General features: G+C 36.4%; 2 protein-coding genes across 2 annotated transcripts; one reads left to right on the top strand and one right to left on the bottom strand.

Moving 5' to 3' along the window:
* Positions 1–8,376: 8,376 nt before the first annotated feature.
* LOC107659133 (ataxin 1-like) lies at positions 8,377–15,219 on the bottom strand. Its single transcript, XM_016447966.1, has 3 exons — positions 15,113–15,219; positions 11,566–12,713; positions 8,377–10,125 (listed from the first exon to the last, which is right to left on the bottom strand). The coding sequence occupies exons 2-3, from the start codon at positions 12,586–12,588 to the stop codon at positions 8,830–8,832; spliced, it is 2,319 nt and encodes a 772-aa protein (XP_016303452.1). The 5' UTR covers positions 12,589–12,713; positions 15,113–15,219; the 3' UTR covers positions 8,377–8,829.
* Positions 15,220–18,895: 3,676 nt separating this feature from the next.
* Positions 18,896–23,280, top strand: LOC107659114 (elongator complex protein 5-like). The gene is made up of 8 exons (XM_016447940.1): positions 18,896–19,157; positions 19,245–19,305; positions 19,400–19,480; positions 20,959–21,170; positions 21,266–21,441; positions 21,513–21,608; positions 21,695–21,795; positions 22,918–23,280. The coding sequence occupies exons 1-8, from the start codon at positions 19,106–19,108 to the stop codon at positions 23,024–23,026; spliced, it is 888 nt and encodes a 295-aa protein (XP_016303426.1). The 5' UTR covers positions 18,896–19,105; the 3' UTR covers positions 23,027–23,280.
* The last annotated feature ends 685 nt before the right edge of the window (positions 23,281–23,965 follow it).

Genomic DNA, 23,965 nt, shown 5'->3' with positions numbered 1-23,965 from the left:
AATATGGTTTTGTCAGTGTTGGGGAGTAACTAGGTACATGTAAAGGTGTTAAGTAATTAAATTACAAAATAAATGTAACTGTAATCCATTACAGTTACTTATGAAAATGTTAATGATTACAAAGGGGGTTAACATCTAAATATATTCTGTAAAAAGCTAGGATATGTTGAATAATATTAATTTGTTGCCTTGCCTGTTTTTGATGTGCATGATGCCTCCTGCCATTTAAAGGCAGTTTAGTAAAGCAATGCTATTTTGATGCTTTTGATTGGTTCTCTTGTTTGAATTAGCAGTATTCTACCAATTCTATCAATCCACATTGCTGCTGAAAGCTTTAGGCTACAAGCTGTCTGAGAGTTGATTAACGGATTGATTGTCTGAGAGTTGATTAACAGTTGAAAACATTCGTTAGCAATTTAGAAAAGTAATCAAATGTAATCAGTTACATTAATAAAGTATTGAAATAGTTACACTAATTACATTTGAAATAGGGTAACTTGTAATCTGTAGCCTATTACATTTCCAAAGTAACCTTCCCAACACTGGGTTTTGCGAGATTCAAGCATCGCACGCTTTCTCTACAAAGCACTGAGGAAGTGAAGGAAGATGTTTCCGAGCTAGAATCAGGGATGATAACAGTGCCAAGCATCGGTCTTCACTTCTGCCCTACTAACAAGAGCAAAATATAAATACAACATTAAAGATTTAGAACGCATGTTAAGCTTACATTTTGTTCAACAAAGATACACATTATGAGCTAGTCCCAAAATATCATCTTACAATCAGTAAGTGCAGCGTCACTAATTGTTGTCAGTGAGCAACCCAAGCCACCTTTACAGAGGAGTCCACAGTCAATACAACTAGAAACGAATGAGACTTTGTCTCCATGCGAAATCGTATGACCTTGAAAAGCGGGGAGTCACTTATGCGCATCGTTTACGAACGGTGCACATCTTAAGGCGTTATTGACAAGCTAATACTATACAAAACTTATCTTCATATCTGTACAAGCATACAAATGTTGGATGATTGTTTTACGTGGTTTCGAATGATTCAATATGACAGCGAAACATTTACCGTAACACTGTATGTGAGGGAAATAAGTGCAGAACATTTCATTGCATCAATGTGACAAACGTCTATGTTACATGATTAGTTTAGGCTCTGTGGAAGAACAACATGGGATTCCCTAAATGCAAAGAAGAAAAGGGCATCTACACACCAGATATACTCTAGAAATATCATCACTGAAGGAGGAAAAAACACGACCTGCCATGCAACCAAAACCTGAATCTGAACAACAACACACTCATTTGCGGGCTGGTCTGGTTGTGTTTTTGGAAGTATTTTGGAAAATAAATTCCCACTTTATTTCAACTCATTCAAAATGCTTTCTAACCATTAAACCGTACATTTATCTAGTGTGCAGCTGCCCTAATCATTACAGGGACATGAAATGCTTTGAAAGGGGACGCTGTACTTGACATGTATGCAAAGGTGAAGTAAGGACATGTTATGATTAATTTTCACACATCCGTAGAAGGAAGGAAATGTAGACGCATACTAACTATAGGAATGAAGCTTGTGCTTAACCCTTCTGTGCTGTTACCATTGAAGATACAACTTTAAATTGACCCTGAATGATAAAAATAACAGTTTGAGAGTCACATTTTACACATTCCCCCCAGGAAATAAGGTCTGTGGTCCTCAAGAGAAGCTCACGTTTTATTCACCGACATAACATACATCAAAAACACCCCCTTGTTTTTTAAGCTTTTGCTTGCTTTGAAAAAGTTGGTTGCTTAAAAACGGCTAAATGGGACTATAGGTTGTCTAGTACGTTAATTTATTATTTTTTTTAAATAAAGACTGAAAGAGTTTGTCAGAAGCTTAATGGTGGTGATGAAGTCATGTGACCATGGTGTAGCTAATTTAAAGTCTGTTTACATCTGGCAATTGGATTTAGGCTTCAAAATTCATTAAAGTTGTGTTCATTTGTGAAGCTTATGATGAACTAAATGTGTAAGATTCATAAACTTTTGTTGGTCACAGAGATTATTTTCTGCAACAATCCAAAAGCCAATGGAAAAATCGTTTTTTTTGTCGAGGGAACCAATGTGACGTGAACTTTCAGGTTGGCCTTCAAATACAAGTAATCACCGCAGCACTCCATCACAAATTTTCTATTGTAATTTCTCTAATTATAGTATTTAGGATGCCATGAAGTTTCAAGCTGAATGGTTTACGTTTAGATATGATCAAAATGACCCTCAACAGCACAGTAGGGTTTTCAAGCCTGTGAGATATAAGACATGAAGACATTAAGAGCAAAATGGAGACGTGCAAATCTCCCAGAGAACAAAGCTTAATAAGACAGACCAGAGTAAAGTTAAGACATTGGGAAGGCACAAACATAGTCAACTCTCCTTGCACAGTGCACAGGATAGTAGCTCAGTTCTTAATGAAAGCGTACTCAGTCCATCTCCGCCAGGAAGGATGCAGATTGGAGATTTCATCTCGACAAGAGATGGCTGGTAAGGCAGTGCATTTGAGAAGACAGAGAACAGTGCACCATTGCTAACAAACAAACAAACAAAAAAAAACAAAAAAAAAAAAACATACAGCACCAAACAAGCGACACCATATAATCTTCGGCTTACGTGACTTGGTAGTGTGATAACTAATCGCTTAATCGCTACCATAAATGTCACAGAGCCTGTGGGTTCCTAGAAAAAAAACGCAGAATGCACAACGATATTGAACGTGCAGCTGACTTCTGTGAACAGACCACAGACGAACTGGTGAGATTTGAGTATTGAAACCGCATTAGGGTGCTGACTGAGTCTCTACTGCATAGCTCATGCTAAAGCTGTATCGTTCTGCTGTTTCGAGTATTGCTTCTTGTCAAATCTAATACTTAAAATAATGGAACAGGTCTTAATTTTGAATAACAAAGCCATCATTCATATCATTTTTCCCTGTATGTGAAGAAACAACGTGATAACTTAAACCAGCTGGCTGACCAACTGGATTGAGCCCAGAAGACCAAATCGAGATGGTTTAAACCATTTTTCCTGGTCGGGAAGATATTCGATTTGTGTCTGCAAGGCTTTAGATGACAATTGTGGCCCTTTTGGACAGTTCACACCAGGTTGAAAATGAAGTATAACTAAGTGTCCTCTGTGAACTTAAAGGGGTTAAAAGTGCCACAAAACGTTCTAGGACAAAGGGGACAGGAAGGAAGAAATAAGATGAACTAGATTTGAGACCAGATTATAAATAGCATGAAAGTGGGACTCCTTTTAAGAAGGAACAGGATGTCTTCAAACAAAATATTAACAGACGAAATACAACAGATGATGCTTGTGAAATGCTTCATAAATGCAAACAACAAATGGATTTGAACCAATTTAAGGTGATCAAAACCAAATACTGTTATGCTCAAAATACACATTGCCATTTCTTTATTTCGTTTAAATCTGACTTGTTGGTAATGCCGAAAAACCAGGTGGGCTTATACCAGGGCCGTCGTCAATGGGAACAAGAGGTTATGGGGCCCACTAAGTGCACCCTCATAATTAGTCATGAGTAGGGTTGTCACAATTTCTTGATTACATTTGAGTACTCGATTATAACAAAATCCTCGATTGCATTTTGCCCGTGTCGATTAACCCGCAGAACATCGGAAGTAGCGCATTCCATGGATGAGAATCCATGAAAAGCATTATTAGACCATTTTCGAAGGCTACACTAAATATTAAAACCATTTAAACATCATAATAAAGCATAGTGCTATTGTGAATTCACAAAGGCTGCGATTCAGTTAAATAAATGTATGTGCTGCGGGTTTAATATGAGCTTTATTTATATTCGTGTAGGTTACGCGCATCTGCTGCTCCACATAAACAGTTATCATGTACATGCGCAGACCTGCTCAACCTCCATCTTTGCATATGCTGTGAGTCGGAGTTACTTATGACGTTCATCTGGGAACAGTGCACACCATTCTATCAGATTTATAAGGTAAATCATTTATAAACCTACGCCAGCACAGGAGAATACATCATTATCTTTCAACATGCTAAATGTTTACCGCTACTTCAAACTAAACGTGTAAACCCTCGCTCTGAGTTTGCATGTTTTGATGTATCGAGATGGTTTAAACCATTTTTCCTGGTCGGGAAGATATTCGATTTGTGTCTGCAAGGCTTTAGATGACAATTGTGGCCCTTTTGGACAGTTCACACCAGGTTGAAAATGAAGTATAACTAAGTGTCCTCTGTGAACTTAAAGGGGTTAAAAGTGCCACAAAACGTTCTAGGACAAAGGGGACAGGAAGGAAGAAATAAGATGAACTAGATTTGAGACCAGATTATAAATAGCATGAAAGTGGGACTCCTTTTAAGAAGGAACAGGATGTCTTCAAACAAAATATTAACAGACGAAATACAACAGATGATGCTTGTGAAATGCTTCATAAATGCAAACAACAAATGGATTTGAACCAATTTAAGGTGATCAAAACCAAATACTGTTATGCTCAAAATACACATTGCCATTTCTTTATTTCGTTTAAATCTGACTTGTTGGTAATGCCGAAAAACCAGGTGGGCTTATACCAGGGCCGTCGTCAATGGGAACAAGAGGTTATGGGGCCCACTAAGTGCACCCTCATAATTAGTCATGAGTAGGGTTGTCACAATTTCTTGATTACATTTGAGTACTCGATTATAACAAAATCCTCGATTGCATTTTGCCCGTGTCGATTAACCCGCAGAACATCGGAAGTAGCGCATTCCATGGATGAGAATCCATGAAAAGCATTATTAGACCATTTTCGAAGGCTACACTAAATATTAAAACCATTTAAACATCATAATAAAGCATAGTGCTATTGTGAATTCACAAAGGCTGCGATTCAGTTAAATAAATGTATGTGCTGCGGGTTTAATATGAGCTTTATTTATATTCGTGTAGGTTACGCGCATCTGCTGCTCCACATAAACAGTTATCATGTACATGCGCAGACCTGCTCAACCTCCATCTTTGCATATGCTGTGAGTCGGAGTTACTTATGACGTTCATCTGGGAACAGTGCACACCATTCTATCAGATTTATAAGGTAAATCATTTATAAACCTACGCCAGCACAGGAGAATACATCATTATCTTTCAACATGCTAAATGTTTACCGCTACTTCAAACTAAACGTGTAAACCCTCGCTCTGAGTTTGCATGTTTTGATGTCCACATGTTCTTGTTCAAGAAATGACAGTGGCTGTAGCATTTCTATCATAAAGAAGTGACCAAAAATTAAAAATTAATTGGACAATTGAATTAAATGTTGTTTAGTCAATAGGTGCGTTCACGCCATATCATAATTATCATGATTACGAGATACCAACTTGTAAAAAGCGACCTCTTTGAACTCGTAATTACAACTTGTACTACCTGACCACCTCAGATTCATTAGGCGCTATGTTTAGGCATTGATAGTGCGATGAATGCAGCAAATATTAAAGAAGGATTAGATCACGCTGTAAAGTGTAAAAACAATCGTCAGGCCACTGGCACCCTCTGCAGGTATGTGATATAATACAAAATGTGCATAAGTTATGATTATATTATTTCATTACATGATGTGTTTTGTTCAACAAAACCAAATGATTATTTGCTTTAGATATTTTATTTGAATAAATTATTATTGCCTCATTGCTATTATATGTGTGTTTTAAGTCATTTTAAAGTCTATTGTTCGTAGTGTTGCAAAAAAGTAAAATTTCCAGTAAATTTCGGAAATATTTCAGACATTTTGGAAACTTTCCAGGATTTTTTGGAATATTCCAGGGAAAGTTTTCGGAAAGTTTCCACCTCTTTGGAACCCTAATTGTTCGCCTAGGTATATTTTTATTAAAAAAACCTAAAAAATATATCAGAATACTCGATTAATCGTTAGAATAATCGACAGATTACTCGATTACCAAGATAATCGTTAGTGACAGCCCTAGTCATGAGTCCTGTGAATTCAAGCGACGACCCTTGTTTATACCATACCGAATTTCTTCTCTTTAACATCAGAGGTTTAAGAACTTCACAGAAATGTGGTATCGTTGAGGTTGATGCAGTTTGAAGGAAGTCGAAATCTAACCGGTCCAATGCTAGTGCTACATTTATATAAAAAATATATTATTTCTTACCTAAAAAAAAAAAAAAAAAAACTCTTCTCTTAAAGACTTGAGTGATAGCAAGAGGCCAAAACCTGAATCCTGGTCCAAACTCAGACAGCCCAGCAATGCCAAGAGCCAACAATGCAGAGAAATATCAAAGGTCTCATGAAAGAACTTGGGCCAAATGGAAATAAAAATTTGCATCTGACAAGGAAGTGGCATCAAAATATTGAGAGGGAAAAAGAGAAACTACAAAAACAACAACAACAAAAAATGGGAATGTCAGGCTCTTTCTGGAATGCTGTTTTGAAATAAAACATGAGCTTCCTAATGTTTATAATATTTGGTCTAATTGCACTTAAGTCATGATTTCATCCATCTGAAAATGTTCAGTAACTACAAAAAGTGAAACTGCAGCATTTTCTCTTGGCTAATGTGTAAACAGTGTCATCCTTGCCTGTCAGTTTCTCATGAGCCAAAAACCACCAACAAAACTGAATACTTCAAAACAACACAAACATTTTCCCTTCATTATTAAAAGAAAAAAAAACAATAAAACACATATCTGATTTCCATTAAAGAGTCAACGTAAATCGATTGAACTTATCTGTGCAATACAAGACCTGCAGTACAAGTTTTAAACATCACTCGTGGGTAATATTGCCAAGAAGAGAGATAGAACGCAATACTGTACAAGAGTTCACCAGTTACAAAAACCAAAGAAGAAACCATAAAAACTCTATTAACGAAGCTCTTTCCAGAGAAGAGCGGTTTCAAGATAAGTTCAACACCAGTCCTAACCAGGTGTGACGTGACAAGTTTCCAGTGAATTTGACCATCCAATCTGAAAGCAAACATGCCTGTGACACAATCACACAGCCTGTCAAAACCTATGGAATGAATTTGGACCAATGAGGTTTTAATAGTTGGCGGAGCTACCAAGCACAATACCACAAAAATAAAAACTGACAAATGTGAAAAACAAAGCGTCCTGTTGCTTAGTGCTTTTTGCAGATGCAACAAACTGCAACTCAAGCATGACTTTTATCGCTTGTCTTATCGTTTCATACCTGGTTAGGACACAATGTAAGGGGCTAAGAGCCTTCTATAAAGAACAAAGCAGATCCTAAACTTCCTAATCAGTGGGTGTTTTAGAAAAGCCCCATTTCAATGTGTGATTTCATATTAGTCATCTCTGAAGATACTACTGGTCAGCAAGAAAAACTACCTAAAAGAAAGAGGTGTTGTTTTATGGGTAGTCGCATGCTTTGAATGAACTCCTGTAGTAACTGTTAGAATGAGGATGATCACAAAGTAAAACTGCATCATCTCAGAAAATCAAGAGAAGTGCAGGATAAGGATAAAAAGGTGTCTCTGCACATAGAAAAATTAAAATACAAGGAATAATCTGTCTGGCACGGGATTTAAAAGAAAAAGAAAACAAGAAAAATGTGTTCTGACACAACTATTGCTTTGATTTTGATAACTGAGCAGGGTCAGTCCACACCCAACAGCAGTGACTCTACACTTGTGTGTGCTAAACGCTTCCATGGGACGACTTCATTTAAACCTGCATGCTCCAGAGCAATCATCCGTTTTCACAGGAACAGGCCGTTTGCAAACAGCTAGAACCTGTTCTGCATTTGGTCTCAGCTTCGCAAGCAGGGCTGATTTTGGCTGACACCACATGGTGTCTCCAGGAAAAGGGCACAACAATGTAGGATTAAATCAAAATAAAGAAGTTAATAACCAGACTGAAGGATGCTTCCAACCATGAGGTACTATTTAGAGGCGGTTTTCCTAGGCCGGCCTTAGTGGGAAATGATAACTCCAATGGGTCGAGGAGGAGAGATCACGATTGGAATGCAGATTCAGAACCACTGCTAAAAACCTCTGAGGAGTTGTTAAAGCAACTGTTAAGATGCGTGCTAGACTTCATTTGGAAATAGTTCCTGATTGTAGAAAAACTGTTGGATCAATTGATTGATGTGACGGCACTGGGCAACTGTTCTCAAACTCCAGACTAGAAAGGATTCCTCAGCAGAAGCACCCTGAGAAGAGACAGGGAGAGGAGGACAGTGTAGGAAATTGAGGACAAACACACCTCTAGAGAGAGACGCATTAAAAACTGTCCAAGTTTTAAGGTCTTAGCCAATAAATGCCTGGCGGGGCAACAATGGAAACAGTCAACATTTAGAGAGAAAGCAATCGATCCTTTTTTGTCCTTTTTTAAAATATATAATTATTATTACTGTAAAGGCTTGTCAAGACTCTATGGCTGTATCCCATTCTTATCCTTGGCCTTTCTGAAATAAACATCTACTTGAGGAACTGCAAGATACCTTCACGCAAGTGATCACTGCCAAACATGATAGTTCACCCACAGGAACACGCAGACGACGCAGGCTTTGGTACATGATTTACCGGATAAAGCTGCCCATGCAGATCATTGCGAACGCTGACTATGACCTGACACTAAAGTCTTCTGCTTGAGACCAGAACCGAAGAGAACTGCAGAAGGGGGCGGCAGGGGGAATCTTCCAATATGTGCAAAATCTCAAACATTCTGAGGCTACATTCTCTCTCCCTCTGACCACGCTCCCTCTTTCGCATCCGTTCGCCCGACTGACACGTCGCTCCCATGGACAATCTCTTTTGTCTGCTACTTCCCGGCGTTTGAGCGCCCCTCAATGGATAGCTTGACCTCTTGAGGGATAAACGATGGCCGAGAGGAGCCAGAGGTGGCAGCTGATGCTAAACTTCCCTCCTCATTCTTGATGCTGTATCTTTGGAAGCCAGGGGCAGACCAGCGCCTCTGGGACGCCCCTACAGAAGAAGCTCCTGCTGCGGCTCCCGGTGGAGCATGACCCTCAGTGTGCAAATAGTAGTTGCTCTGGCTCCGAGTGTGCTCTGCTGAAGTCCTATTCGGTTTTGGGGGTACGTCGTTGTGTCGCAAACCCCCGACCTGCATGGGCTCTTCCTTGTCCCGGTCCCTCTCTCTGTGGATGCGCTCAATTTTTAATTGGCTTTGTGGCCGAGGGGTGTGTTGGGGCGCAGGAGGGCCCATGGGTTGAGGTGGGGCTCCTGACGTGGAGTTGACTTTGGTGGGAGTCCGGGCCTGCACTTGCTGCGGCGGTTTCTGCTGCGACGCAGCTTGCTGCTGCAGTGTCACGGACACGCAGACGTCGCCCACTTGCAGATGGTGGCAGGTGAGACCATACAGTTGGGCAGTCCGCTCAGGGCTACAGGACGACCAGCCCTGTCCAAAAACGAAAAAGGGGTGTTCGGGGGGAACATCTATAGTCACTTTGCTCTGCTGCTCCCCTACATTGAAATGCAGCGCCACTAGACCGAGCCGCTGTTGACTAGCGCGGATGTCCACCACCATGCTTGAGTCAATCTTCAGCCCCCCGCTTACTTCTGCACTCCGCACAAAGTCCTGAGTCTGCAGATCTTCTACACGCTTGAGCTCTCCGGTAGCCAACTGTATGATGGCGCCCTTCATGAAGTGCGACGGGCCGGAGGGTGCTAGCAAAGGAGCCTGTGGGAAAGTACCAGGAGCTGGAAGATGCTGGGAGGGCTGCTGCCCCTGTTGGGGAGGTAGCTCTGCCACTGCACGCTCTGGGAGACAGGCTGCTGCATCCATGGCTTTTGTATACGTAGCAGGAGCCACATCGTTAGATTGGAAATGCTGCTGCTGCTGCTGTTGGTGGTGATGGTAGTCCAGGGGCACTAGAACAGGCTGCCCATTGGCCAAGATAACGGCATGTCCTTGTTGAAGGAACTGCTGCTGCTGTGCTCTAGATTCAGCAGGATTTGATGCATAAGGTGTTCTGACTTCGCCCTGAGTCTCTCGACCCCTCTGAAAGCTTTGAGACAGGTTGAGAGGGACATGTGCTGCTTCCTTGCGACTCGTGCCGTGGACAGGAGAGGCAAGTCGTCCAACCACCTGCTGTACCTGAAATGGAATCAAATTTAAAGTGTCATTTTATTTTAGAATGTACATTTGGATGGAAGTTGCTTTTTAGAAAACACCACAAACTGGAAAGTGACAAATTAAAGATGAGACTGGCCTCAGAACAGATTTTGCCATAAATCAAAAAACAATCTCTGTTGTTTCTAAGTAGCAGCAGCCTGAGTTACTCAATCTTTAATACACCCAAAGAACAGCTAATAAAGGAAGGAAGTGGTGTAACTGGTGCTGACTCACAAGAATTGCCTCAAAAAAGGCAAAACTCTAGTAGTAGTGTAATAGTGATGAAGCAGGAGACATTTACTACAATAGTAGTCTATGGAGATCCAGATGTAAAAAAAAAAAAAAAAAGTAATATTACATCAAGTTTGTGGAAAAATCTGACAAAACTTTAGTAGTAGTAGTGTAATAGTGATGAAGCAGGAGACATTTACTAGAACAGTAGTCTATGGAGATCCAGATGTAAAAAAAAAGTAATATTACATCAAGTTTGTGGAAAAATCTGACATTGTAAAGATACTGAGAGAGTAGGTGTACTCCTAGTTAAGCTTACTGATTGGATGGATGATGTAACTGTTATTGGCAACCAGATAACGGTTGTCTTAATTTAAAAACCCAACTTCTGGGTAGTTCAATAACAGCATCATAAAGATTTAATTTTAAAATTATATGTACAGTGCAGTGTTGTTATTGTTACGTAAAACTTCAGTAATTTAAATAGTTGTCTTGGCAACTAACTGGTATAAATCAAGTTTAGGTTAAAGAATAAAAAATTAATAAAACTAAAACGCAAATAAAATAATGAAAGGATAAATAGAAATAAACTAACAAAATTACTAGAACCTAAATAAAATTAGACTATAAAAATGAAAGCGAATTTAAATTATTTCTATATACCATAATAGTATACAATACAAAAATTACACTGGTGCAGTTGGATCCAAAATTCTAAAACCACACCTGAGAAAATTTGAGATTCAAAATCTAATTTTGAAAACAAACAACATCACAGGACTTTCCATTTCCCCCAGCAAAGACATTAATTCTTATATCATTTAAAAATTACAATATAAAAATTAAAATGTTTTGTTATTCATTTAATTGGGTTCGCTTCATCTAGATACATGAACTAGACAAAGATCTGATCTCAGCATAGGTCACATTTATGCAGAAAATTCATAACTGCTTGTAATGCAAAATGAATAATACTACAAAAAATGCTAAAGGTAAACATTTTCACTACAGTACATTTAAGTGACAATAGTCCTGTGTGTGGAAAATTAAATCAACATGAAATCAAAACATCGTCCTATTTACTTAAAGCACTTTCCTGGTGATATTGTAATAACTTGCCCTTCCTCTGAAATGACTTCCCCTTTTCAAATAGTTTTTAGGCTTTGTTATAGCAAACTATCTGCCCCTCACCTCAAGATCAGTGTCTGGTGTGCTCCTCTGTCCTGGCGACATTCTGCCTTCCGGCCTGCGGTTTTTTAAGCTCTTGTCTTGCTGGGGCTCGGGTGCAGATGCCTGCAGCAGCCGTGCACTTCTGGCCGAATAAACTGCATCTTGATGGCTCTCCCTGCCTCCGTGTTCTCTGTCCCCTCCATTCACCTCCCTCTCCTGCTCCATGGAGCTGCTGTGCAGGTCTCTTTGCAGTTGGACGCCCCTGACGGCAGGGTGGTAGTACACGGCTCTCGGGCTGAGCTCCCCGGCAGGCAGCATCCCTACAGTCCCAAGCTGCGCTTGTGTCACCGTTTGATCAGAAGGGAGCACCAGAGGAACTCCCATTTTGGTGTATGCGTGGGTCGAGACCTGCTGCTGCGGAGAGGCAACTCCTTCCTGAATGACTGATGGATACGGAACCAGGTGGGAAACTGAGTGCGGCTGGGAAATAGCGGACTGAGGTGGTATCAAAGGGCTGGGAACGAATCCCGGAGGCACGGCGTAGGGAACTGCAGCTGCGTACGGAGAGCTAACAAACTGCAACGAGGAGTGCGGGATCTGGGCGTAGCAGAGCGGAGGGTAGGGAACGCTCGTGTGCTGTAACACCTGGGAGGGAACGGTGTAGGCAGGAGAAATGTGGCTAAGAACGGGGTGCAGACTGGTGGGCGAGTAGGTGCCAGCGGGCAGAGCTACTTTATAAAGCATGCTAAACTGATCCACAGGAAGCCCAACGAGACCCTCGCCACCATCCATCCCATAATGCATGCTCGGCTGGGCTCGCACCCATTCGCCACTACCTTCTCCGCTCGCTCCAGAGCTTTGTGAAGATGGGGCATCCTCACCTCCTCCTCCTGCACTCCCAATGCTGCCGCTGCCTCCCGCTCCGCCGCTGATGCTACTGCTGTTATTGTTGTTGATAGAGGTGTTGTTGTTGTTGTTGTTAACAGGGAGGTCCCGCTTCTTGGGAGGGAGGCACTCCTGGTTGCGCTCGTGGACTGGCTTCATGGTGATTCGGGATGAGAATGGGCGCTGTTACTGAACAGAGGATGGGACAAAGCCTGGCAACCGCGGAAATAGCACCACTGGAATCAGCTCTGAAACCCTCCCGCTGGCCTCTTCCATCACCTTACCTAAATGCATAAAGAAATCATGTATAAACTAAATATTTTTAAACGACTGGTGTATAGGCTAGTGCTCAACATGTTGGCCAGGCCAAGAAAACAGCTGGTTTTGAGGTTGTCACATTGGTTCCTTTCAAACTCTGCAAACAGCCTCGTCACATATATATTGCACTTTTTCTATACATTTCAAATATTTTTGGTCAATTTTGAGTAAATAGTGTAAATTAGGTGGCACATTAATTACAGCAACGTGCAAAAGAACTATACATTTTTAGTATATATAGTGTAATTTATAGTAATTTAGTTTGCATTTCACATTTTTAAAAGACAAATCTGACAATTTTCAACCAGATTTGTTTTGCAATGTCGGTAGTATCTGTGAATAACGAACACTGTAATCTTTCTCTATGTTACCTGCACCCAGATATTGCCGTTTAATTGTTAGTCTGATTTATTAGAGTTTGATTCAATTCAGATTATCAGGACAATATACACTTATAACCCAAATTTGAAATTTATTTTGCAAATTAAAAATAAACATTAGAAATAAAAAAAAAACGTAGAAAATTAGAAATGCTGCCTTGACAGCTGAAATAGATAAGTTTACAATGAAGTACTAAAATAACTAAACCTGAAAAAAAAAAAAACAGTTAAATAGCAATATTTAAAACACACACACACAAACTAACAAAAATGACAAAAACTGCACTTAAACTAAAATTAAAATCAGCAAAAGTCTAATGAGTGACACGTTGAAAATCCAACATCACAACAGTACGAAGCTGGTTAAAAATGATCAAACTTGTCGTTTGAAAAACACATTGACAACACGTTTTTTTTTATTGATATGACTGCGTGTCATTTATACTACAGAGCAAAATGTGGAAGTCTTTGAGTAATGTTAACCACAGCCCTTTTTTTCTCGTAAATCAAAAGCCACTTTTCTAAAAACCCATTGGAAACTACCCAGGAAATCCACAAATGTGCCTTCCAGTTTGGCCTAAATACACCGGCCTATCTCAATACTAGAAAACAAGATAAATAAACTACAAAATAAAATCTTCATGACAAACAGCATTAAACTTTATGAATGCAGTTAAAGGGGAATTTTGTAAACTTCTATTTTTAGATAATTATACAAAATTGTAATCATATTTTACTTTTTTATCACTAATTTTATGCCCCGAGTAAATCAACTATAATATACCACAACCTTTTAAGATTTTAAAGCATATTATATAAAATAATACCATTTAACCTTGTATCTCAGAAGAAAAAAAACAAGCGCAGCAACAGTCATAACAGTAAATAGAATTATACCTAAAAGATAAAGCACTCGAAATACATTACTTCCAGGCTAACTGTATCGTGCCCACGATGCTTCTGTGATTCATACACGGTAGATTTAATAAAGAGAAAGAAAATGCTCATTCAAGTGCAGAAACAGAAGAAGCGTGAGCCAATTCTGTCCATGTTCTCTTAAAGAAACAGACACTAGTTCTCATGTACTGTGGTCCACATGTTTGCCAGATCAGAAAATATTAAATAACCAAAATTGAGAGCCACAATGTCCTGTATATTAAAAACAGCAAATTTGTCATTTTTGTGTGTTATTTAAAATTTGGTATATTTCAATCTAAGCATATCTAAAATTTGATATATTTCAATCTAAGCATATCTATTTACGGGTTTAGTGCAGCTTTGATTTAAGGTATCGCATAAATACACGACAGACTTTGTTTTGATACGATTAGACCAAATATACCCCCATAAAATGTCTTAAACTTGCCTCGTAGTAACAGTAGATTTCTGACACTACATGCCAGGGGGATAAAAATGAATCTCCCAGCTTCTAAATATACTATTCCTCTTTTTAAATGGCCAGTTTCAGAACAAACAGAAGGCACCGAATAGCATGCAAACATGAAAAGTTTCTACGAAACGGAAACTTCGCCCTTGTCCTGACACTATTAAACTGACACAGAAAAGCGAAAAACATTAAAGAGCACTGATAAGACCGGTTTAAAAACACAATAAAGCAGATGTAGGTGTTTTGGGTGTCAGCAGTGAGTGTGAGTAATGACATCGCGCTGAAGTGAATCGTGGCACAAGCAGAGACACCAGAGATGTTTTCATGAAGACTCGAGCGTTAGCCAGCTGCTATTAAAGCCTGTAACCTCACTAGCCAGACATCTCACACGGGAAACATAACCCTTCGTTTGTATAAAAGAGTTTAGTGCGTTCGTTTTAGTCCGTTAAACCTAATTTTGTCCGTCAAAGCGTTTGAAACTAAAACAGGAGTAAATGAGGGGCTGGGATTTCCTCCGGAGCGCCGCTAACGGGCTAATCGCTCTTCCCACAGACTCAAACAGTCGCTTCTCCAACCGGCCCGCGACAAAAACACTCACCTCCGCATGGCATCGTGTAGACGACGTGCTAAAATACAGACTCTCGGTGGAGTTCGTGCTATAAATCAGTGGTTAAACACGGGCTGGTGAAATCTGCCCATTCCGGAGGCCAGCAGACTGAAGCCCAGCGTCGCGCGCTGATGACGTCACGGAGGAGCCGATCCCGTCCACTTCTGCAGAAACATCTCATTTTAGGGATAGTTTTTTTAGGGATGGGCTGTTTATTGTTTTACTGGGTTTTATAAAATATATTTTATGTATGATATATTCTATAATATACATTAATTTATTAATACATTATGTTATATATTTATTTTATATGGAAACCAGTCACATATGAGTTATTTTTCTTTTTTCAAAACTCAGTGAACAGGAGTTAATTTTTAATTATTTCACTACTTTTTTTTGTTTGTTTGTTTGTTTGTTTGTTTGTTTTCCTCCCGTGTTCTGTATAAAATCGATAGAGGGCAATGTTGAGCTGTCACTATGTTGGGCCTCGAGGAGACAGACATTTAAAGGGCTTTACTGCCTTTAAGATAAAAATATCCTTGCTCTGCACCGAGATGTTCAGACTTAGAGGCTAAAAACAACAGGGATCATGGTTAAGGGATCAAATGAGTTAAGCAAGGGGTTTTCAGTCTTTTAGATGCCACAGGCTCCCCAAATACTAAAATACTAAAACAGCATCTATATATTTTAATGTGTAAAGACCCAATTTAAGGGTGAAAATTCTTTTATAAATATGTGTAAAATCATATTTGGAAAATGTTTTGTTTCTGTTACATTACATTATTACTTTTTTTCTACTCATTATAATATTGTACTGCTATACTGTTTGTTTCCTACATCTATTTTTTAATACATTTTTATTATTTATTAATTTCTTTATTTTACTCTTATATTATTATACTTTGTTATTCACAATTTATGTATTTATTTTATTTAATCATATTTATAAAAAATATTTGTTTTTACGTTTTTACATTATTTGTTTTCTCTAAACTAACTCCAAACCTGACCCTGATTAGAAAACCCTTATGTTGGATAACAACAATCAACACTTTTTCAAAAATTGCAGCCAAGTTTGATTTAACTCAGATTATTTGGACAATATAATATAACATAACATTACATAATATAATGTAACAATACAATATAACATAATGTAATATAATATAATATAATATAATATAATATAACCTAACATAACATAACATAACATGTAACAATATAATATAACATAATGTAATCATATCCTAACATAACATAACATAACATAACATAACATAACATAACATAATATAATGTAACAATACAATGTAATATAATATAATATAATATAATATAATATAATATAACCTAACATAACATAACATAACATGTAACAATATAATATAACATAATGTAATACAACAGAACCTAACCTAACATAACATAACATAAAATAACATGTAACAATCCGCACTGATGTGGACATTGACCCTGAGGGGAGGTATGGGCGAGTGCACAGGGTTACTGGCGCATGGCTTTGTGAGGCTTACCTCTAACACAGAATGATGAGTAATGAGTTCAGTGGATTAGAGTCTCTAGAATACTAGCAGAGCTGATTAGCTGGCCCGTCCGTCAACCAACATGTCATAATACACCACTCCGCCCCCTAAGAAACTAAACCCCTCCCATCTGAAATGCTAATGAGACATAAATCAGATTAACCTAACCTAACCTAACATAACATAACATAACATAATATAATGTAACAATACAATATAACATAATGTAATATAATATAATATAATATAACCTAACCTAACATAACATAACATAACATAATATAATGTAACAATACAATATAACATAATGTAATATAACATAACATACCATAACATAACATGTAACAGTATAATATAACATAATGTAATATAATGTAATACAACAGAACCTAAACTAACATAACATAACATAAATAACATGTAACAATATAATATGACATAATGTAATATAATATAATACAACGTAACCTAACCTAACATAACATAACATAACATAACATAACATAACATAACATAACATAACATGTAACAATATAATATAATATAATACAACATAACCTAACCTAACATAACATAACATAATATAATGTAACAATACAATATAACATAATGTAATATAATATAATATAATATAACCTAACACAATATAATATAACATAACATAACATAATATAATGTAACAATACAATATAACATAATGTAATATAATATAATATAATATAATATAACCTAACATAATATAACATAACATGTAACAATATAATATAACATAATGTAATATAATGTAATACAACAGAACCTAACCTAACCTAACACAACACAACACAACACAACACGTAACAATATAATATAACATAATGTAATATAATATAATATAATATAACCTAACCTAACATAACATAACATAACATAACATAATATAATGTAACAATACAATATAACATAATGTAATATAATATAATATAATATAACCTAACCTAACATAACATAACATAACATGTAACAATATAATATAACATAACGTAATATAATGTAATACAACAGAACCTAACCTAACCTAACACAACACAACATAACATAAAATAACATGTAACAATATAATATAACATAATGTAATATAATATAATACAACGTAACCTAACCTAACCTAACATAACATAACATAACATAACATGTAACAATATAATATAACATAATGTAATATAATATAATATAATATAACCTAACCTAACATAACATAACATAACATAATATAATGTAACAATACAATATAACATAATGTAATATAACATAACATACCATAACATAACATGTAACAGTATAATATAACATAATGTAATATAATGTAATACAACAGAACCTAAACTAACATAACATAACATAAATAACATGTAACAATATAATATGACATAATGTAATATAATATAATACAACGTAACCTAACCTAACATAACATAACATAACATAACATAATATAATGTAACAATACAATATAACATAATGTAATATAACATAACACACAACATGTAACATTATAATATAACAATGTAATATAATATAATACAACAAAACCTAACCTAACATAGCATAACATGTAACAATATAATATAACATAATGTAATATAATATAATATAATACAACGTAACCTAACATAGCATAGCATAGCATAGCATAGCATAGCATAACATAACCTAACCTAACATAATATAACATAACCTAACCTAACATAGCATAGCATAGCATAACATAACATAACATATAACATAACATAAACATAACATATAACATAACATAACATAACATAACATAACATAACATAACATAACATAACATAACATAACATAACACCTGTTCATACTACAGCACAATAGGTGGCGGTGATGCATTGCAAACAGTTTGCAAACAGCCATACCATCAAGAAGAAGAAGAAGAAGAAGAAGAAGAAGAAGAAGGCAGTCCGCTGTTCTAATGGCCGCAGTGCTTTTGGGAAATTGAGTATTCATACTCGTGTTACTCGTGTTGATCGTGAAAGAAACAAATATTATTTTTCCATTATTGGGCAATATTTGCCCCCTGGAAGTGGAATAAATGTGTATAACATAACATAACATAACATAACATAACATAACATAACATAACATAACATAACATAACATAACATAACACCTACAGCACCTACAGCACAATAGGTGGCGGTGATGCATTGCAAACAGTTTGCAAACAGCCATACCATCAAGAAGAAGAAGAAGAAGAAGAAGAAGAAGAAGAAGAAGAAGGCAGTCCGCTGTTCTAATGGCCGCAGTGCTTTTGGGAAATTGAGTATTCACTGTAATCATACTCGTGTTGATCGTGAAATATACCATAACTCTTGTATATAACCAGGCATTTTGGGTCTGTCATATTTCATCATGTTGCACTTCTTAAAGTGAGCTGATCTGAGTCATGCTGCTGCTGGATGTGATACAGGCTGGAGGAGGATTCATACTCATTGAAGGTAGCATCATCTCGTGAGTCTCATCAATAACTCCTACCGCATCTGTACCTTTCTCCAGCGCTGCATGTGTTCATGATATGTTTTCAGATACTGTGCAGTGCTCCGGGCGCGGACTCCTCGGGTGTTTTATTAATGCAGCATTGAAGAGGCAAGTTGCTGTCTGCGTCTGCTGTGTTGTAATTGACTTTCATTATGTCGCTACACTTTGTGTGATGTTTGATTTGTGTTTTAATCTTTGAAAGGGGCGAGGACGTCCATGTGCTGGGGTTTGAGAGTCCTGAAACAGAAGTGTGTGCTGGTTTGGACAGCAGCTGCATGCAGAGGTGAGGTCAATCAAAATAGGCTACTCTTGATTTGTGATTGAGACATGCTTTATTTATGGATACTATGGTGACACCTGAATGCTCATGCATCACATGTATGACTATGACATTTAAATTATACTGACAGTCTGCGATTTAGGATGCACTTCAAAATTCAAAATCGTTAAATAAATATTATAGTGCACTACTGGTTTTGCTTCAGGACTCTGGTTTTACATTGGACATCGGGTGATATAACACCACACCAAAACAGTTCATCATGCAGAAGTAAACTTTTTTTTGTTTGTTTTAAGTAATAACATTAATTTTGTTAAACAACAGCAGAAGTATTATATTTTATTAAAATTAGCCATAATATCAAGTGACTGAAGAATGTTTGACAATATGCACAACAAGCCTGTTGGTTATTTTCCTTCCTTAGCTATGCACAATATTACTAGTTACTTTTTATTATTTACATTTGCCATTATTTTTCATTTGTGTTTATTAACATAACCTTTGTAAGTGCATAAACAACAGCAAAAGTATTATATTTTATTCATATCAGCCATTGTATCAAGTGACAGATTAATTTGTGACAAAATATGCACAGCCTTTGATATAAATTGATAAATCTGGTTGTTTTGCTAAATTGCTACCATGACCATGTACGATATTGTTAGTTACTTTTTATTATGTGCATTTATCATTGGTTCCCCTGCTTTATTAATATACATTTTGTAAGTATGCAATCAACAGCAGAAGTATTATGTTGTATTAATATTAGCCATAGGATCCGAAGAATATGTGCCAAAATATGAAGTTGATTAATTTGTGCCAAAATGTGCACAGCCTGGTTATTTTGAAACGTTTTATTATTTGCATTTACCATTGTGTATTTCCCTGCTTTTTTATTAACATATATCTATGCATTCTAGTGCATAAACAACAGCAAAAGTATTGTTATTTTATTAATATTAGCCATATTATGAACTGACTGAATAAGTAGTTGATAATCCTGGTTGTTTTGTTCCCCTAACTGTGTACAGTAAAGTTAGTTACTTTTTATTATTTGCAATTACCATTATTTTCCCTGTTGTTTGTTCACATGAATTTTGCAAATTTAGTACACTTTTGTAAATATAAATGATTAATATTTCATTAATACTAGCTTTAGTATCTAGTGACAGATTGATTTTTTGTTTTCCTTTGGCTTAAATAGAAAAAGTATTCGATTTTAGCTATAGTTTATTAATATTAGTCATATTATCAAGTGACTGAATAATATAGGCCAAAATATGCACATTTTTTAAGTTTATAATCCTGGTTGTTTTGCTACCTTAACTATGTATGTACCCTAACTGTGTACAATATGGTAAGTTACTTCATTATTATTATTTGCATTTACCATTTTTTCCCTGCAGCCTATTCTGGGGTCACTGAACACTTTTTGAGAACAACTATAGTTGATGCAAGTGCTTTATCTGATCTGTTTAAAGGCTTCATTTTCATAAGGGTTTCCCCGATCCCCTCGGCTGGACGCGCAGATCGTCTTTCACCGTCGAGCGGTTCGCTTCTCAACACATAACTCAGATCATCAAAGACACACAGCATGCCAAAGCAGCAGTACTTGTCGCTGACTCTCTCTCGATGGTTTTAAGACATCATGACCCTGTTGTCTTCTGCCAGACACTTCAAGAGCTCAGGAAAGGTGAAACATTTTGCCCCAGAATCTATAAACACTGGCTTGACATGTACGATCTAGGAAAACTAATGCTCTTGTTTGTGTTTTCCACTGACCTCTAGGAGGAGTTATTAAAACTATCATCGGCCTCCTGCATTCAGACTTGCATCAGCAAGGCATTGTGGGTATTGTGTGCCACTTGGCCAGTACGGTTATCTCTGTGGCACCTGCAGACAATGAACGCCATTCTGTGGCAAAGACCACAAGACGCACAAAGTCAGGCAAAGTCATGCAAGAGGTAAGACATGAGGATTTAGTCTGAATAAACATGAGATTATAAAACTGATTATCTGTGAAATTAATTTATAGGAAGAGTATTTCAGTGTGTCCGTGGACGCAACTCTTTCAGTACAGGCCAAACCACGTCAGCCTGGACATGCACAGAAAGAGCGAGATGTGTCTGAGGTGAGCAAAGCCGCTTTGGTTTTCCGAGCACCTTTAGCTGGAGGTTTTGCGTTGTAACTGTTTGTCTTTTATTGTGATCTGATCAGGCTGATCCAACATCAAACTTGACTTTCAATCTGCGTCTGTCTGAGGAGGAGAGAAAAGCCAAGCAGAAAGTGGCACTGCCGTTTGTATTTAGCCAAGAAAAGTAAGAGACCTCAATTCTCCTAAACAGTGATGTTTTAGTATAATTTATATACTATTATAGTTTTTATTAATATTTTGAATTATTTTTCTTTTTTTACTTTTTTTCTTTTTAATTTTAGTTGAAATTTTCGTAATTTTATGTACTTTTGTCATTTTTTTTATTAGTTTTAGTTCAGTTTAGCTTTTATTTCATTTTAGACCCCAATTGTTGTAAACAGTGTTGTTTTAGTATTATTGATATATTATTATAGTATTTTAATTTTAGTTGAAATTTTAGTAATTTTATGTGCTTTGTCATTTTTTTTAATTAGTTTGAGTTTTTTTTAATATTTCAGCTTAGCTTTTATTTCATTATAGACCTCAGTTGTTGTAAACAGTGTTGTTTTAGTATTATTGATATACTATTATAGTTTCTATTAATAATTAGAATTTGCTTTTCTTTCTTTTTTTAATTTTAGTTAACATTTTAGTAATTTGATGTGCTTTTGCCATTTTTATTAGATGTAGTTTTTTTATATTTCTGTTTAGCTTTAATTTTATTTCAATTTTAGACCCCAACTGTTATAAACAGTGTTGTTTTAGTATTATTTACTCTTATAGTTTTTATTCATATTTTGCTTTTCTATCACATTTATATCACTTTAGCTTTTCTTTTTTTCTTTTCAGTTTTCATTTTAATTTTAGTTGAAGCTTTTGTAGTTTTCTATGATTTTGTCTTTTTTTTTTTAGCTTTTGCTTTAAAATTTTTCTATTTAGCTTTAAATTTATTTCAGTTTTAAGAATTTTAGTACTTTATTTTTATTTAAGTTTTTCTTTTATTTCAGTTAGTTGCCAGGGCAACCTTTCTAATTACTTAAGTTTAAGTTTTTAATATTTCATTTTAATAATGATTGTATTTAATTGTATGTAACATTTCGATTTGATTTCACTTTATTTCAGGTAATGAAATTTTTTTTTAATACGTTTAGATTTAGTCAACAATAGCAACACTGGTTGTAAATAATTAGTTTATATATAATGCTTATTTTATCTAAAAGATCAGAAGTTATTTTAAAAATAATTGCTTTTTGCCAAACTGATTTTCACGTCTGAGAAACCGAGTCTTTCATGCTGCAATCCGCAGAAAATCAGCTCTTCTGAAGCCGACTCCTGGCTCCGGGAGGATCGTGTACGAGCCCGATGCCAACGACGACTTTGACGAGGAGGATCCAGATGATGATCTTGATGTGTGAATGAAGACAGCCCACATCATGACCTAAATCTGTGAATGTCATAACCATCTTCATAAATATATTTATTTATATTATTATGAATCATATAGTCTGCGGCTGTCTGTTGTCTATCAACTATTACAAGGCCAGGTTTGAGAATGTTATGACGGATATGAATCGATGAACCAATGCTCTTCGTAATGTTATGCAGTTTTTGTATTGGTAGGAAAATTGGTGGATAAATAAAGCACTCACTTGAAAATATTTTAAGAATAAATGCTTGATTATGATTATTATTGACTTACTACTAAGCTAATTTTGTAAGCTCCACAAATCTTATCCCATGTGAGATTAGACATGATGCTCCAAACTAAATATATTACAATAAATGATCAATAAAATTTATATTGAAAGTCAAATATACACACAATTCCAAGTTTTCACTGACTTAAAGGGATAGTTCACACAAAAATGAAAATTCTGTCATTACTCACCCTCAAGTTGTTCCAAACCTTTCCGAGTTTCTTTCTTCTATTGAGCACAAAAGAAAGTATTTTGAAGAATGTTGGCAACCTAACATTTGACGGCAGCCATTGACTTACACAGGATAGGGAAAAAATACTATGGAAGTCAATGGCTACCGTCAATTGTTTGGTTGCCAACATTCTTCAAAATATCTTTGGTGCTGTAAGATACTCTTCTTTGGAACAACAAGTGAATAACTTATAACACAGAAAAAGATTCACTTGTCGGCAATTACTGGTGTAACATGCAGTAAGGGCTACTAAACGAATCTTTTTGGTGAACAAATTCGAAAGATTTGAGTCTTATGGTCGAATCATCACTGGTTCGTTGAATTTTTGTGGACGAAATTCAGTCATTTTAATAGGAATCCACGTAAATGGACGTACATTTTGCTAATTTTCCAATTGGTAATGCACATTCACCGCACTGACCAAC

The sequence above is a fragment of the Sinocyclocheilus anshuiensis genome, unplaced genomic scaffold (assembly GCF_001515605.1).
Source record: "Sinocyclocheilus anshuiensis isolate Anshui unplaced genomic scaffold, SAMN03320099.WGS_v1.1 scaffold87, whole genome shotgun sequence".
Classification (NCBI taxonomy): domain Eukaryota; kingdom Metazoa; phylum Chordata; class Actinopteri; order Cypriniformes; family Cyprinidae; genus Sinocyclocheilus; species Sinocyclocheilus anshuiensis.
This window is presented reverse-complemented; position numbering and strand designations above follow the sequence as displayed.

Coding starts and splice junctions, on each gene's coding strand:
- LOC107659133 (XM_016447966.1), bottom strand. CDS start 12,588: ATGAAGCCAGTCCACGAGCGCAACCAGGAGTGCCTCCCTCCCAAGAAG. Junction 10,126..11,565: donor CACCAGACACTGATCTTGAG/GTGAGGGGCAGA, acceptor ATTCCATTTCAG/GTACAGCAGGTGGTTGGACG.
- LOC107659114 (XM_016447940.1), top strand. CDS start 19,106: ATGCTGCTGCTGGATGTGATACAGGCTGGAGGAGGATTCATACTCATT. Junction 19,481..20,958: donor GACAGCAGCTGCATGCAGAG/GTGAGGTCAATC, acceptor ATCTGTTTAAAG/GCTTCATTTTCATAAGGGTT. Junction 21,796..22,917: donor TTTGTATTTAGCCAAGAAAA/GTAAGAGACCTC, acceptor TGCAATCCGCAG/AAAATCAGCTCTTCTGAAGC.